The 15,526-nt window shown below is 51.1% G+C and overlaps 1 protein-coding gene across 3 annotated transcripts; it reads right to left on the bottom strand.

The window, feature by feature from the left end:
* Positions 1–1,627: 1,627 nt before the first annotated feature.
* Positions 1,628–4,788, bottom strand: LOC309539519 (mas-related G-protein coupled receptor member H-like). 3 transcript variants are annotated; one of them, XM_082235869.1, is made up of 3 exons: positions 4,712–4,788; positions 4,379–4,566; positions 1,628–3,140 (listed from the first exon to the last, which is right to left on the bottom strand). In XM_082235869.1, exon 3 carries the CDS (start codon positions 3,091–3,093, stop codon positions 2,110–2,112), a length of 984 nt encoding a protein of 327 aa, XP_082091995.1. In that variant the 5' UTR covers positions 3,094–3,140; positions 4,379–4,566; positions 4,712–4,788; the 3' UTR covers positions 1,628–2,109. The 3 variants fall into 3 exon arrangements, with proteins under 3 accessions (XP_082091995.1, XP_082091994.1, XP_082091996.1); XM_082235868.1 differs by lacking the exon at positions 4,712–4,788 and having other exon boundaries at positions 4,379–4,660; XM_082235870.1 differs by lacking the exon at positions 4,712–4,788 and having other exon boundaries at positions 1,628–3,137; positions 4,379–4,660.
* Between the last annotated feature and the right edge of the window lie 10,738 nt (positions 4,789–15,526).

Raw genomic sequence — 15,526 nt, 5'->3', positions numbered from 1 at the left:
ATCCATACCATGTATACCATATTTTAAGGGACATGGGTGGCACTGTGGTCTAAACCACTGAGCCTCTTGGGCTTGCTGATCAGAAGGTCAGTGGTTTGAATCCCCACGACAGGATGAGCTCCTGTTGCTCTGTCTTAGCTCCTGCCAACCTAGCAGTTTGAAAGCATGCTGGTTCAAGTAGATAAATAGGTACAGCTACAGTGGGAAGATAAATGGCATTTCCATGCACTCTGGTTTTCATCACGGTGTTTCATTGCACCAGAAGTGGTTTAGTCTTGCTGGCTGCATGACCCAGAAAGCCATCTGTGGATAAATGCCTGCTCCCTCAGCCTGAAAGCGAGATGAGCACCACACCCCATAGTCACCTTTGGCTGGACTTAACCATCCAGGGGTCCTTTACCTTTAAATGTAAAGGGACCCCTGACCATTAGGTCCAGTCGTGACCGACTCTGGGGTTGTGGCGCTCATCTCGCTTTACTGGCCGAGGGAGCCAGTGTACAGCTTCCGGGTCATGTGGCCAGCATGACTAAGCCGCTTCTGGCAAACCAGAGCAGCACACGGAAACGCTGTTTACCTTCCCGCTGGAGCAGTTCCTATTTATCTACTTGCACTTTGATGTGCTTTCGACCTGCTAGGTTGGCGGGAGCAGGGACAGAGCAACAGGAGCTCACCCCGTTGTGGGGATTCGAACCACCGACCTTCTGATCAGCAAGTCTGTGGTTTAACCCACAGCACCACCCGCGTCCCTTCCTTTACCTTTACCTTTACTTATACCATATTTAGTTGGCATAGCAGAAGTGCATACCCCTTATCCCAGGCCTCATCCTGGGAGAGGAGAGTAGGGAGGCTTTCCTGGCATCCCCATGCCTTTGCATGCTGGTGAGGCATTCCTTATCCGGCTCCTAAATCTATTGCTAAATAAACGCTGCTGGCAAGAAGCTTTGGGGTAGAGGTAGCATGTGAGTTGGGGGCAGGGGCAGAAAAAGCATCTGATATGTCCAGCTGCAATTGCATGACATCACCTCGGAGTTCTCTGTGTTTACTTTTAGTCAGAGTGAAGCAAGGAGTCTCATGCAAAGTGCTCTCAGTGTGTTTGATTAATAGTGCTCTGATGTTGCCTTCAACAAATGCAGAGCCATAGCTGGGGGGGGGGGAGGTTTACGCCAGGACTTTTGCCCTGGGTGAAATCTCCAAGGGGTACCATTGATGCTCCTAGCCTGCCAGTCATTTTACTGTCTGGGCTTTAGAACAGTTCTCCCTGCACCTCTGTGTGTGTGAGACCGAGAGTGGGAATGTAGGGTGGGGAGAAGACTCTTTCCAAATCCTTTCCCTCCTCCTTCCTTTTTTCCCACACAGATTCTGGACTTCTCTCTGTCGCAGCCTCTTCCTGCTCACTAAACCCTGTTACCTCTTCAGCTTCCAATACCACCACCACCACCACCACCACCTCCACCTCCTCCCCCCCCAGTCTCCTCCCTCTGACCACTCATCGTTGTCCCACCACCAATCCCCTGGTTCTGAGTCTTCTTCCCTGGGGGTTCTTCAGCTGGTGCCTCCCACCACTTCTCTGCCCCCACCCAGTCCATGACAGCATTTTACAACAGCAATGCAAACAAGTGTAGACATGTTACAGCTAGATGCAAACTTGTATTAGAAACGGTGGCTTACAAAGAAATGCAAGGGGTGATTATACATACAAGATTACAGTATAGCAAATATAGATGATGGGTTTTTGTACATTCATGATTCTGGTAACTAGTTGTAAAACAGAGAGACATGGTTTTGATGGTATAGCATGCTTTGCTTCATAACTCTACAAGACCTAGAATAATTAAGAGCTTCTGAGTTCATCTAGTTCACCCTGCTGAAATTCTAAACACATCCTGGAATCAATAGCTCACACTGAATACAGGTCAAGAAAAGTACTGGTAATGGAAACCAAAATTACACATGCATGCTTCAAAGAAACTAGGATTATAAATCTTTTGGAGCCATCAAAACTTAATCTCAGCAGTGGAATACAAATATACACTTGTTTACTTGGTAGGAGCTAGAACAACTAATAGTAACAAGAGTGGTATAGCTATAAGTTGTACTCTTTCAAAGCCATCACAAGGGACCTAAAGCACAGGTCTCCACTTCCTCTGTAGGGTTTTCTTCTTCCTTGAAAATATTTTGGAGTACAGCTTTCATGCCCTTTACATGCCCACCTTTCTTTCGTCTCCCAAACACAAAATAGAGCAAAGGGTTAACACTGCTGTTCAGAGTGGCGCACAAGTAACCATATTGCAATCGATGCAAAGTTGGAATATGGAAAACATAATGGCCAATGTAAAAGGCATTCAGTGGAAAAGAAAGAAAGATAAAGAAGAAAAGACTAAGGAGGATGACTATAATGAGCTTGCCCCGCTTCTGCTGTTGTGTTTTAAAGCAGACCTTGATGAACAGGATCAATGTGGAGACAATTATTAGTGGGAGACAAAAGAAGCCATTCTCAACGTACTGGTAGAGTCTTACGGAACCATGATACTCTTTAACAGCCAGGTAGAGAATGAAATGTGTTCCAGGGAGAAAGAAAGAAAGCACCCATATGAAGGCACACAAAACAATGGACAAACGTGGCGGTCGGTGGCATCCATACCAAACTGGGAAGAGTACAGACACACACCTGTCAATGCTGATGGCTGTCAGCAGAAACTGACCCGCATTGTACATGAATTGGAAAATATCTTCAAAGAATTCAAACGCAACACCCTCATCCTGTTTGCGATTCTGAAGCCAGCGTATTTCTAGAATAAGGTCCACAGCAAGTAAACCAAAGTCCGCAACGGCGAGGTTCAGGATGTACGTGGTGAAGGGGGTTCTCTGAATACGGAATCCAAGCAGCCAGATGACAGTTCCATTCCCTAAGCATCCCAAAATGCAAACTATAATTATTGATACACACACTATATACATTGTTACTGTATTGTATACAAATTCTGGATCATCATTACTGTGGCTACTGTTGGGGTAAGAGCTTGCGTTGAAGGCTGCATAATATTTCTCTCCAGCATTCAAAGGGGACAGGGATGTTGGGCTGAAGATGGCCATTGTGCTCAACCTTTGCTTTTGTGTATCGTCTGGTGTGGATAGTCCTGCTGGAAGACATGGGGGAAAAGTGGGATTAGCCTTTGCAGTTGGTCAGCAATGATAAAAAGTAACATGTTCATTGGGACGCAGGTGGCGCTGTAGTCCTTGCCGATCAAAAGGTCGGTGGTTCGAATCCCTGCGACGGGGTGAGCTCCTGTTGCTCGGTCCCTGCTCCTGCCAACCTAGCAGTTTGAAAGTGCGTCAGAGTGCAAATAGATAAATAGGTACCTGTGTGCTGCTCTGGTTTGCCAGAAGTAGCTTATTCATGCTGGCCACATGACCCAGAAGCTATACACCGGCTCCCTCAGCCAGTAAAGTGAGATGAGCACTGCAACCCCAGAGTTTTCTGTGACTGGACCTAACGGTCAGGGGTCCCTTTACCTTTAACACGTTCATTGGAGTCAACAAAGAGACCATGTCAAGAAGGGGCCAGATTGCCAGCAGAAGCAGTGAGAGTAGGGGAAAGAAAAATAGTATTCAAGGTAATATGCCCACAAGCTTTGGCTGGCTGGCTGGCTCACTAATTAGTAAGAATATATATAACCCCAGTACGTGACCCGGAAGTGTCTTCGGACAGCGCTGGCCCCTGGCCTCTTAAGCGAGATGGGCGCGCAACCCCAGAGTCGGTCATGACTGGCCCGTACAGGCAGGGGTACCTTTACCTTTTCCTTTATATAACCCCAGTAGCCTAAACTACCCAAGCTGGCTGCTTCGTGTTGTTTGTTTGTTGTTAGCAAATTCTAATGCTTCTGCTGCTGATAGTAATAATTCTCAGCAATGAGAACAGAATAAAAATATATTTTAAAAATGCAAAATGTTCTGGATTTCTTTTTCTTTTTTTAAGGATGGGAGAAGAATTAATTTGGAAAGGTTAGAAAGGAAATAAAAGCTGGACAAATGACAACAAACACTTTCTAATAGACAGCATTTGCAAAAGCGTCCTGCATTTAAAAAAAATAAGACTTCACCACCTTACCCCAAGTACGGTGACTGGAGAGTTTTGGGTAAGGCGATAAGACTTTTAAGCTGGACCTGCAGATCTCAACAATTAAAACAATAATTAATTTGATTTTGCGTAAAGGCACGTAGATTTATTTTGTTTAGGATAAAGATGAAGAGGTCAAGCCAAAAGCTTTAGAGGAAATACTGACTTTGAGAAGGGGAGCGGAGGAAAAGAATGGAAAGTGATCTCTGAGATGAGAAAATTGTGCCATCAGGAAAAGAACCTCTACAAAACATTCCCTACCTTATTCCAACCACAGATGTTTGCTCACAAGGTTTGAGATGTTCTCTGATGCCTCTAGGATATCAGTTGATCTCTCTTCTCTGTGTTCAAAATAAAATGCTCATCCAGAAGTCAGCACACATTTTGAGCAGAGAATGTCAAATGGAAGAGTTGTTTGTTCAGCAAGTGTGGGGCAGATAATGGAAATCCTGTTAACAAGTGCAAATCCATTAGTTGGTGGCCAACTTAGCCACGGATTGTCTTTTGCTTCCTGATACTTCAAGAATCTCCTGTGAGTGTGTGTTCCTTTATAACTTACAAAAACCTCAGGTGATATATGCACTTTATACTTACAAGTGTTTCCAGGGTCACAGCTGATAGTAAAATTTGACATTTGGATTCCGGACAATCAACTGTCAGATGAACTTTAGTACTGGACACTGCGAGATCAATAGCTCAAGTGAACTTTACTCCAGTAAACATGCAATTTCTTCTTTAGCCAATTTTTGCATGTGCCTAAGGGAGGAGCAAGTGGATTTAGAGCGAACTGTTTCTATGCCATGCCCTTTGCCGGACCCCAAGAAGACATATTGGGCAAATGCTGAGATTTGGGAAATGCTGAGATGCAGGAATCATTAGCTGAGATTCCTGCATTGCAGGGGCTGGACTAGATCACCCATGAGGTCCCTTTCAACTCTACAGTTCTTTGATTCAGTGAAATGCACCATAACATTTTAACCACAAATTGCCAAACTAACTCTTTTAGAAGGTAAACATTCTAGTGTGGCCGAAGGCTGAAATATATACAGAGAGACAAATGGCTGGGTTGGATAAGGTCTATTTCATTAAATGTTAGACGTAAACCTGCACAGAAGAGTTGTAGTTGAGGGAACTGACTATGATTAAGAAATCCCATATCTATTAGGGCAAACAAACCCCTGCTGGGTCAATGGCAAGGCTATCTTCTTACCCCAGCTAAAGTAGGTTCTGTGCCAACCACCACCCAAATGTCAACTATTAAGAATAAACCAGGTACTGGCTAAGGCTAGTGTCTGGTGCTAGTACAAAGTCCACAAGACCTAACCAGCCATAGGTCATGGGTTTATCGTGGCCTGAATAATATTTCACCAAGTCTGCTGCTCAAAATGGTCACCAGGCCAATGCCCTCAAACAGACCCTCCAAGTGTCCCTATTTTCCAGGGGCAATCCTAGGTTTACAGATGACGTCCCAGTTTCTGATTTGATCCCAGAATGCCCCACTTTTCCTTAGGACATCCCTATTTCCATTAGATAAATGTTGGAGGGCATGGAGTTATGTGATCCCCAAGGCATGGAGATAAGTAAGGAAGCCCTGTATAGGAAGGGCAGTGTATTAAAAAATATTAATTAATTAATTATGTTTTATATATGTTGGAAGCTGCACTGTCAGATGTGTGGGGCATTATTATTGTTATTATTATTATTAGTGCTTTTTTCTTTAAAAAATGTTTAGAGGTGCTCTCATTTTGATTCAAGGAAATCACCATTTTATAGTTCAAATCAAGAAAAATAAATACAGTAAATGGACAAAAGTACAAAGATTCACAAAATGTTTAGGGGTAGGCATCCCCCTGCGTCCCACAAAAAAAGCACTGATTATTATTATTGAATTGAACGTTCCTATTTTCATCAGAGAAATGTTTGAGGGCAAGTTCAATGTGCAGAAGCCAGGCCTGCTCTAAAATGGCTGCCACTGGGCTCTATAGCCAAAGTAGGTCTAAAATATCACGGCCACCAGCAGACCTAATGGGGAAGGGCAGGTGGGTGATGTACTCACTCAAATCTGAGGCAGAGATGACCATGGAGCCCTAACCTGCAACACTCGTGGCACAAAAGGAGGCAAGTGATAACCAACTGCCCACAGGAGGGTGGAGGGGGCCCAAGCCAAACCAGCCACTAAGTGTTCAGCTCTGTGGCATGTGTGCTGCCCAAGTCCCACATTGTCCTTTCGACCAAGCTGCTCAGCAGCGGCTCACATGCCTGAAAGTCACAGAGCAGGAGAAGGTAGTCCAGCTCAAGGCTTGCCTATCTGCCAACTCAAAAAGTTTCCTGCCAGCTTCCCACGCTAAATGGAGCTCAAACGCCCCAAGAGACACCAGCAGTGAAAAGAGAACAGTGGAGTCAGTAATTTTGAATAGCTATTTTATTAGCAAGCAGATACCTATATAAGTACAACATCCATCAAACACCATTTAACACTCTAACTGAATAAGCTAAGTGACTGGCTTGTTCTCAATAGTCTATTCATCCTAAAGATAAATTAATATATACCAGCAGTGAGTGCACATGCAAATGGTGCTTCAGAATAGGACAGAGGAGGGTGTATGGAAACGGGGCAGGGCTGTGTGCAAGGGAGAGTTGAAAAAAGGAGGAAAGAAGAGGTTGAACATGATACTGGTATGCTTGCAAAGGAGGCCATGCAATAAGAGAGAGGGGGAAGCTTTGTTTTTTTGCCAACCTTCATTTGAGTATCACAGGGTAGTTTAAAGTACAGTGGTACCTCGGGTTACATATGCTTCAGGTTACATACTGTCAGGGCTGCTCTCAGGTCCCAGCTCACAGAGGACCACGCTAGCCGGCAATGCTGTATAAAAGTCTTTATTGAGTTAGTTTCCATTTTCAAGCCGCAGTGTGCAGCTCTACGTCTTAGAAGCTAGACCGGCGAAGCTCTGTCTGAGTCCCCGCCTCCTGTACACCAACTTAATACCCTCGCCTTGCTCCACCTCTTACGTCTTTCCTTCCTTCTCTGGGTCCCTCTGCCCCCCATGGTCTCTTCCTTCCGGGACTCCTCTGACGCAGACCCCCCGGACCCTTCTGTCTCCTTGCGGCGGGCTTTAGGACCTGGCTCCCTTTCCGGGCTGCTTACTGTGCCGCCTTCCGCTGCATTTGAACTTGGCACGCGCGCCCAACCTTCTACCTTCCTCTTGACCGTTTCCTCGCTCCCTGATGGGGGCGTGACCACTCCTGACTCATGCCCTCCCTCCTGCGGAGAGCCTCCGGATCCCGATACCTGGCACCCTTCCTCCCCGCTGCGCTCTGCTGGGGACGCTGGCCCCGATTTCCAACTACTGCTCTCTGAGTCCCCTCTGGTCCCTTCTTCCTGGGGTGTCCCCCTAGGTCCCCCCCTTGCTCTGACCACTGGCGCTCCTTTCTGTGAATCTTCTGATTCACTGGAAAGACTCGGAGATCTCGGGTCGTCATCATCACTCATCCTTCCTTCGGACTCCTCCCCCTCACTCTCTGTTTCCTCCCTTTCCTGCGCCTCTGCTCCTGAACCCCTGACATCCATCCCCCCCTCGAAGCCCCCCTTCCCCCTCCCCTCTTTCAGGTGTGGGTGCTGGGTGCTCCATTGGCATGGGGGTGAAAGCCGGATACAGTTCGCTTCCTGTGGCGTGCAGCCAACTGGATAAGTCCGGTTCTTCCTCCTTGTGCTCGTCGACGTCGATCACCTCTGCTTCCATCTCTGTGCCGCCGTGCTCAAGCCCGACCTCCTCCCCAAACACGTCCAAGTCCGTCTCTGCCTCGGTCTCTCCTGGGTACGTCGCTCGCCCGGGACCCTCCAGGCACTTCCTGCGCCACTGCTCCTCTGGCCTATCATCCCACCAATACGAGGGTTCTGAGGCAGATCCCGAGGGTGACCCTCCCGGGGAATGTGTGCCCAGTGTGGGTTCCCCGTCCGAGTCGAACCCCTGGAACGTGCTGGCTGAAAGCGTGGGTGTGAAAAGCCAGTCGTCGAAAAAGTCGGCTGGCATGGGCCTGTGTGGGAAGAGGGCATGAAACTCGTCCTTGAGCAGAGGTTTGTCTAAAGCGTAGCCCCACACCCAGCTGTTGGCACTGGCTGGGGTGCCCTCTCTGGCGAGCAGGTACTCTACTCCCTCTTCCCCCCATCTAGAGTCTAAAATCTCTGTGACCTCGTTGATGGGCTCCCCCTCTGGCAACCCCCCCTGCGTGGTCCTTTCCCTAAGCGGACTTGGGGCCGTCCCTGAGTCCTGAAATCTGTGAGGTGCCTTGTAGGGAGTGAGCACTGATCTATGGAATACCGGATGCATCCTGGATCCCTCCGGAAGTGTCAGCCTGAAGGCCACCGGATTGATCTGCGCCTCGACCTGGTAGGGCCCCAGCTGCTTATGCCCCAGTTTCTTCTTAGCTAGAGATCTGGCCGGTACTGCTTGGGCCGCCAGCCAAACCCAGTCTCCCACCTGTATGCTTTCCCCAACCCTCCTGTGTCTGTCCGCCTGCACTTTGTATGCGTGCTTAGCTAGCTCCAACTGCCTCCTCAGCTGGTCGTGGACTTCCTGCAACTCTGACGCGAATGCGTCCGCTGCCTGCGGCTCCCCCTCCCCCCTCTTAAGTCCCGGGAAGGTTCTGGGGTGCCTCCCATTGTTGGCGAAGAACGGCGTCACCCCCGTGGACACGTGCTTCGTGTTATTGTAGGTGAACTCGGCAAGTGGCAGATAGTCCCCCCACGTTGCAGGCTGCTGATTTGCGTAGCATCTCAAGTACTGCTGCATGATGGCATTGACGCGCTCCGCTTGTCCGTTGGTCTGCGGGTGTCTCGCCGACGCTAGGTTGATCTTGACGTTCAGGATGCCCATCAGCTTCTGCCAGAAGTTCGAGATGAACTGTCGCCCTCGGTCGAACAGTATAGACCGTGGCAGACCGTGAACCTTGAACACATGATCTATGAACAGTTTGGCTGTTTGTTCTGCTGTGGCCACCTTCGCACACGGAATGAAATGTGCCATCTTGGTGAACAAGTCCACTACCACTAGCACTGCTGTCTTGCCCCTCGAGCTGGGCAAATCCGTGACAAAGTCCAGCGCCACCCTCTCCCACGGTTCGAACGGTGTCTGCAACGGTTCCAGCAGCCCCGCTGGTGGTTTATGCACTGGTTTAGCTCTTTGGCAGGTATCGCACCTCGCAACGTAGTCCGCCACTTCCCCGCGCATCCTGGGCCACCAGAAGTCTCTAGCTACCAACTCTGCCGTCTTTTCTGTGCCAAAGTGCCCAGCTATGGGCGCGTCGTGCAACTGCTGCAGGACTTTGGCCCGAAGCTCGTCACCCGGCACGTAGATGGCCCCTTTGCAGATGAGCAAGCCGTCTCGCATTTGGAACTCGTCACTCTTCGCCGTGCCCTTGTGCACCTCTTCCATCTTTGCTCGTGCGAAAGGGTCGTCCTGCAACGCGCGCCGTACAGCATCCAGGTCAACAGCTGCCGAAGCGCACGCCCACGCTGTCGGTGCGAAGATGTGCTTGGCTGCTGCTGGCGTCGCCTCCTCGAGGTATTGCGGTTTCCTGGACAGTGCATCCGCCATGACGTTGATGTCACCTGGGACATACTCTATACGGAAGTCGAAGTCCGCAAAGAACTCTGCCCAACGAATGTGTCTCTGGTTCAGGAACCTCGCCGTGCGCCAGTACTCCAGATTCTTATGGTCCGTGCGTACCTGCACTGTGTGCTTGGCTCCAATCAGGAAGTGCCGCCACGCCTTGAATGCTGCATGAATGGCCAGCAACTCCCTGTCCCAAATGGTGTAGTTCTGCTCCGACTTGCTGAGCTTCCTGGAGTAGAAGGCTCCCGGTCTCCAATCCCCCTGCGGGTCCTGCTGCAACAGGACGGCTCCCACGGCCCTGTCTGAAGCGTCCGTCTCAAGCCGCATCGGTTTGCTGGGATTGATGTGCAGCAGCTGCTCTTCCGACGCGAAGAGACGCTTGAGGTTCTGAAAGGACTGCTCCGCCTGCTCCGTCCAGATGAACTTCTTCTTCTTGGAGCTGAGCGTGTCGGTAATGGCCGCAGTCTGCATCGCGAACCCCTTGATAAACTTGCGATAGAAGTTCGCAAAGCCGACAAATCTCTGGACCTCCCTCCGGTTGCGCAGGCTCTTCCAGTCCAACACTGCGCGAACCTTGGCACTGTCCATGGCGAGCCCCTTGTCCGACAACTTGTATCCCAGGAAATCCACCTCCGTCATGTCGAACTGGCACTTCTCCAGCTTGGCATACAGTCTATGCTCCTGTAGGCGTCGCAGCACTTCTTTGACGTCCCGGTCGTGGACCTGCTGCGATTCAGAAAATATCAGGATGTCATCCAGGAAGCAGACACACTTCTTGTAGAGGAGCCCCGCTAACACGTGATGCATGAAAGCTTGGAAACAGTGGGAGCCATTTTGTAGTCCAAACGGCATAACTCTGTATTCGTAGGTGCCCAGGGGCGTGAACATGGCCGTCTTCCACTCATCGCCCTCCCGCATGCGGATGAGGTTGTACGCCCCTCGCAGATCCAACTTGGTGAACACGCGTCCTTTGCGCACCGTCGCGAGGAGGTCGTCGATCCTGGGCATGGGGAAATCCGAGGGCTTGGTCATCGCGTTCAAGGTCCGATAGTCAACTACGAGTCTTTTTTGGGGCGTGTCCTTCTTCTTCACAAAGAATACGGGACTGCCCCCCACTGCCTTGGACTCTCGGATGAAACCGCGTTCCAAATTATGATTGATGAACTCTTTGAGTTCCTGTAGTTCGTCTTCAGACATGGAATACAGCTTCCCTTTCGGCAGCGTCGCCCCTTGCAGGAGGTCAATCTTGCAGTCATATGGCCTGTGGGGGGGGGGTAGCTTGTCCGCCTCCTTCTCACAGAAAACCTCCAAAAATTCTGCGTACTTGTGGGGAACCGCTTGCAGCGTTCCCAACTGCAGCTGTGACTCCTCCTCTTCTCCCTCCTGCCTGGGCAGGATGCAGTGTTCTGCGCAATAAGAAGAGCCGAAGATCAACTGTCGCTGGTACCAAGCCAGCGTTGGACTGTGCCTGTCCAGCCAACTCATGCCCAATACAATAGGCGTGTTCGACAGTTGGGTGACATTAAAACTGATGACTTCCCTGTGATTTCCAAGGCGCATCACCATTGGTGGCGTTTGCTTCACCACCTGCCCCCCTAGCAGCTCCCTGCCATCCACCGTGACGACCTGCAGGGGCAGCGTGGCAGGCAGCAACTGTATAGCGTGCTGATCGATAAAATCTTGCCCTATAAAGTCCGCATTGCTTCCCGAGTCAATGGTGATTGGCACGTCTATTGTGAGTCCATTGGGTAGCTGGAGCGATGCGGTGAGCTGCACCACTGGTTTGGGCGGGAGAGGGTCTGTGGGCTGCAAAATCTCTGGGGACTGCTTCACTGACTCGTCTGGCTGGGCCCCAGTGCCTCTGTCTCCAGCCAGACTCCGTCGTTTCCCTGCTGCGGTTCTCTGTGCTGAGCTGCTTCAGTCACCATTGTGGAGGCTGCAGTGTGCTTGTGAAGCCTCTGGGGACACTCTTTCGCCATGTGCTGAGGACTGTCGCAGATGTAGCACTTCCGGTTCCCTCTAGGAGGCTTCGCTTTGACTGCTCCCGGCGCTAGGGCTCTGGTAGCTGACTGAGCCCTTGCACCTCCCACCTCCATCGGTTCCGCTCCCCCTCCTGGCGGAGGCGTGGATTGCGCACGCGCTGCATCCCTGGGAACGAAGGAGAACCCTCTCGCTGATTCGCGTCCTCCTCGCCCTTCGTCCCTGCTCCACGGACGTTCTTCCAGGCGCACCCCAACCGTCAGCGCCCTCTGCACGATCTCCTGAGTGCTCCTGGGTCTCTCCCCCCTCGCAATTTCGTCTTTTACCGCACCGCTCAATCCTTCCCAAAAAAGGTCTCTGACTGGAGCTGAATCTCTGTCCCATTCCAGGGCACTGACCAGTGCAAAAAAGCGGGCGTGATATTGCCTTACAGTGGCCCTCCCTTGCTTCAGCCCATGTATCTCTTTCCGGGCAAGATCCACGTCTATGCTTGATAAAAAGCACGCATCCATCGCTTTAATGAAAGCATCCGCACTTCGGAGCGCCGGATCCTTATCTCTCCACAGATTGCGCAGCCAGGCTTTGGCGTCTCCATGCAAATGGGATAGGATAAACCCCACTTTCTCTTGCTCATCTCTAAAGTCTTTGGCTAGCAGTTGCAGCGCACACTGCACATCTGCTCGGAAGTTGGGGTACTGCTGTAAATTCCCATCGAAATGAGATACTAGACTGCCTCCTCGTCTCCCCAGCCCAATCCCCTCCGGTTTGGGTCCCGGTTGCCCTTGCTGCGTAAGCATTTCCAACCTGGCTTGGAGATCCTTGTAGGCGGCAGCTGCATCCTCCTCTCTCTTCCTGGATGCGAGTATCTCGGCATTCAGATGCGTCACTGCATTTCGCAGGTCAGTTATCTGCTGTTCGGTAGTCATCTCGTCTGCTTTTTGTGAGCTCGTGAGCAGGCACCAGTCCTCTCCCCTCGCTGCGCTTCCTGCCGCTGCGAGGCTCTAGGTGCCAAACTGTTAAGGAGACAGAGCTTACTGTCAGGGCTGCTCTCAGGTCCCAGCTCACAGAGGACCACGCTAGCCGGCAATGCTGTATAAAAGTCTTTATTGAGTTACAGTTTCCATTTTCAAGCCACAGCGTGCAGCTCTACGTCTTAGAAGCTAGACCGGCGAAGCTCTGTCTGAGTCCCCGCCTCCTGTACACCAACTTAATACCCTCGCCTTGCTCCACCTCTTACGTCTTTCCTTCCTTCTCTGGGTCCCTCTGCCCCCCATGGTCTCTTCCTTCCGGGACTCCTCTGACGCAGACCCCCCGGACCCTTCTGTCTCCTTGCGGCGGGCTTTAGGACCTGGCTCCCTTTCCGGGCTGCTTACTGTGCCGCCTTCCGCTGCATTTGAACGTGGCGCGCGCGCCCAACCTTCTACCTTCCTCTTGACCGTTTCCTCGCTCCCTGATGGGGGCGTGACCACTCCTGACTCATGCCCTCCCTCCTGCGGAGAGCCTCCGGATCCCGATACCTGGCACCCTTCCTCCCCGCTGCGCTCTGCTGGGGACGCTGGCCCCGATTTCCAACTACTGCTCTCTGAGTCCCCTCTGGTCCCTTCTTCCTGGGGTGTCCCCCTAGGTCCCCCCTTGCTCTGACCACTGGTGCTCCTTTCTGTGAATCTTCCGATTCACTGGAAAGACTCGGAGATCTCGGGTCGTCGTCATCACTCATCCTTCCTTCGGACTCCTCCCCCTCGCTCTCTGTTTCCTCCCTTTCCTGCGCCTCTGCTCCTGAACCCCTGACACATACGCTTCAGGTTACAGACTCCACTAACCCAGAAATATTACCTCGGGTTAAGAAGAAGAAGAAGAAGAGTTTGGATTTGATATCCCGCCTTTCACTCCCCTTCAGGAGTCTCAAAGCGGCTAACATTCTCCTTTCCCTTCCTCCCCCACAACAAACACTCTGTGAGGTGAGTGGGGCTGAGAGACTTCACAGAAGTGTGACTAGCCCAAGGTCACCCAGCAGCTGCATGTGGAGGAGCGGAGACGCGAACCCGGTTTCCCAGATTACGTGACTACCGCTCTTAACCACTACACCACACTGGCAGAACTTTGCTTCAGGATGAGAACAGAAATCATGCTCTGGCGGTGCAGCAGCAGCAGCAGGCCCCATTAGCTAAAGTGGTGCTTCAGGTTAAGAACAGTTTCAGGCTAAGTACGGACCTCCGGAACGAATTAAGTACTTAACCCGAGGTACCACTGTATAAAAACACAAAAAATACATAAGATAATGACACACAAAACAATGCCCCTCTACATACACAATTTAAAAGGCCATAGATTGTTTAACTATTCAAAGGTCTGTGAAAAGAGGAATGACCCCCCCCCCTCGGACCTGATGATTCCCTGGGGAGAAGATTCCACAAGTGGGGAGCCATCACAGAAAAGGTTCGTTTTCATGTTGCCACTCTCTGGACTGCTCATGGGGGAGGTAAACAAAGAAGGACCTGTTTATGATTTCAGGGTCCGGGTTGGTTCATATGGTGAGAGGTGGTCCTTGAGGTATTGCAGTTACGGGCTGTTGCTTCTTTCTTTCTTCCTTTTCTTTTAAATCCTGTATCCGGATGCTGCCTTAGAGGCCCTCAACCTCTTATTTATGTTCCTCTATGTGCACTCTACGAGGGTGAAAGAGGAGAGTGCAAAATATGGTTTGAAGCTCAACATCAAAAAAATGAAGATCATGGCCACTGGTCCCATCACCTCCTGGCAAATAGAAGGAGGAGAAATGGAGGCAGTGAGAGATTTTACTTTCTTAGGCTCCATGATCACTGCAGATGGTGACAGCAGCCACAAAATTAAAAGACACCTGCTTCTTGGGAGAAAAGCAATGACAAACCAAGACAGCATCTTAAAAAGCAGAGACATCACCTTGCCAACAAAGGTCCGTATTATTAAAGCTATGGTTTTCCCCAGTAGTGATGTATGGAAGTGAGAGCTGGACCATAAAGAAGGCTGATCACCTTAGAATTGATGCTTTTGAATTATGGTGCTGGAGGAGACTCTTGAGAGCAGTGGCATAGCGTGGGGGGTGCCAGGGGGGCCAGCCGCACTGGGCGCAACATGGGCGGGGGGCGCGCTCGCACTAGCAGCTCTCTGCCCCTACTAAAATCCACGGGTTAGGGAGCCCACGCTCGCTCGGCTTGGCGAGGAGGTCGCGGAAGGGGGAGAGCGAAGCCTTCTGCCGCGGGCAAAAAAAAGGAGAGGAAGCCGGGCGGGCGGGCGGGCTGGCTGGCTGGCGGGGGTCTGGCTGCGCCTGCTGCTGCCGTTGCCGCTGCTGCTGGGCTTTGACAGCTTGGCGAAGCGGAGGGAGAGGAGCTTTATGGTAATTGCGGCTCTCTCTCCACTGGCCACCTGGGTAGTGAGCCGAGCTGAGCAGGGAGTCTGGCGAGGGGGCGGGAAGAGATTTTTCCACCTCGCCTGGTCAAAAAGGAGAGCGGAGTCTCCTCAGGGTGCCCTCAGGCAGGGCAGGGCAAGGCAAGCAGAGCGAGGAGGAGAGAGAGGGGAAGGGGGGGAGCAGCCAGGAAACGCTGCGGTGTGGAGGAGGAATCAATTAAGGAGAGAAAGCGAAAAGCCTTGGAGAAAGGGAAAAAGGAAAGAAAAGAGGCAGCTCCAGGAGAGCGCGGGGGAAAGAGAAGCCTCGCTGCTGCTGCTTGGGAGAGTAAATTACTGTATTTGCCTTGCCCCGGGTTAGGGGGCGCAAATTAATTGCCTTGCCCCTGGTGCTGATAACCCACGCTACGCCGCTGCTTGAGAGTCCCATGGACTGCAA

This window comes from Podarcis vaucheri (genome assembly GCF_965113315.1).
Source record: "Podarcis vaucheri genome assembly, chromosome: 8".
Taxonomy (NCBI): Eukaryota; Metazoa; Chordata; class Lepidosauria; order Squamata; family Lacertidae; genus Podarcis; species Podarcis vaucheri.
Note: the sequence above shows the minus strand (reverse complement) of the source record. Positions and strands in the feature narration are given on the sequence as shown.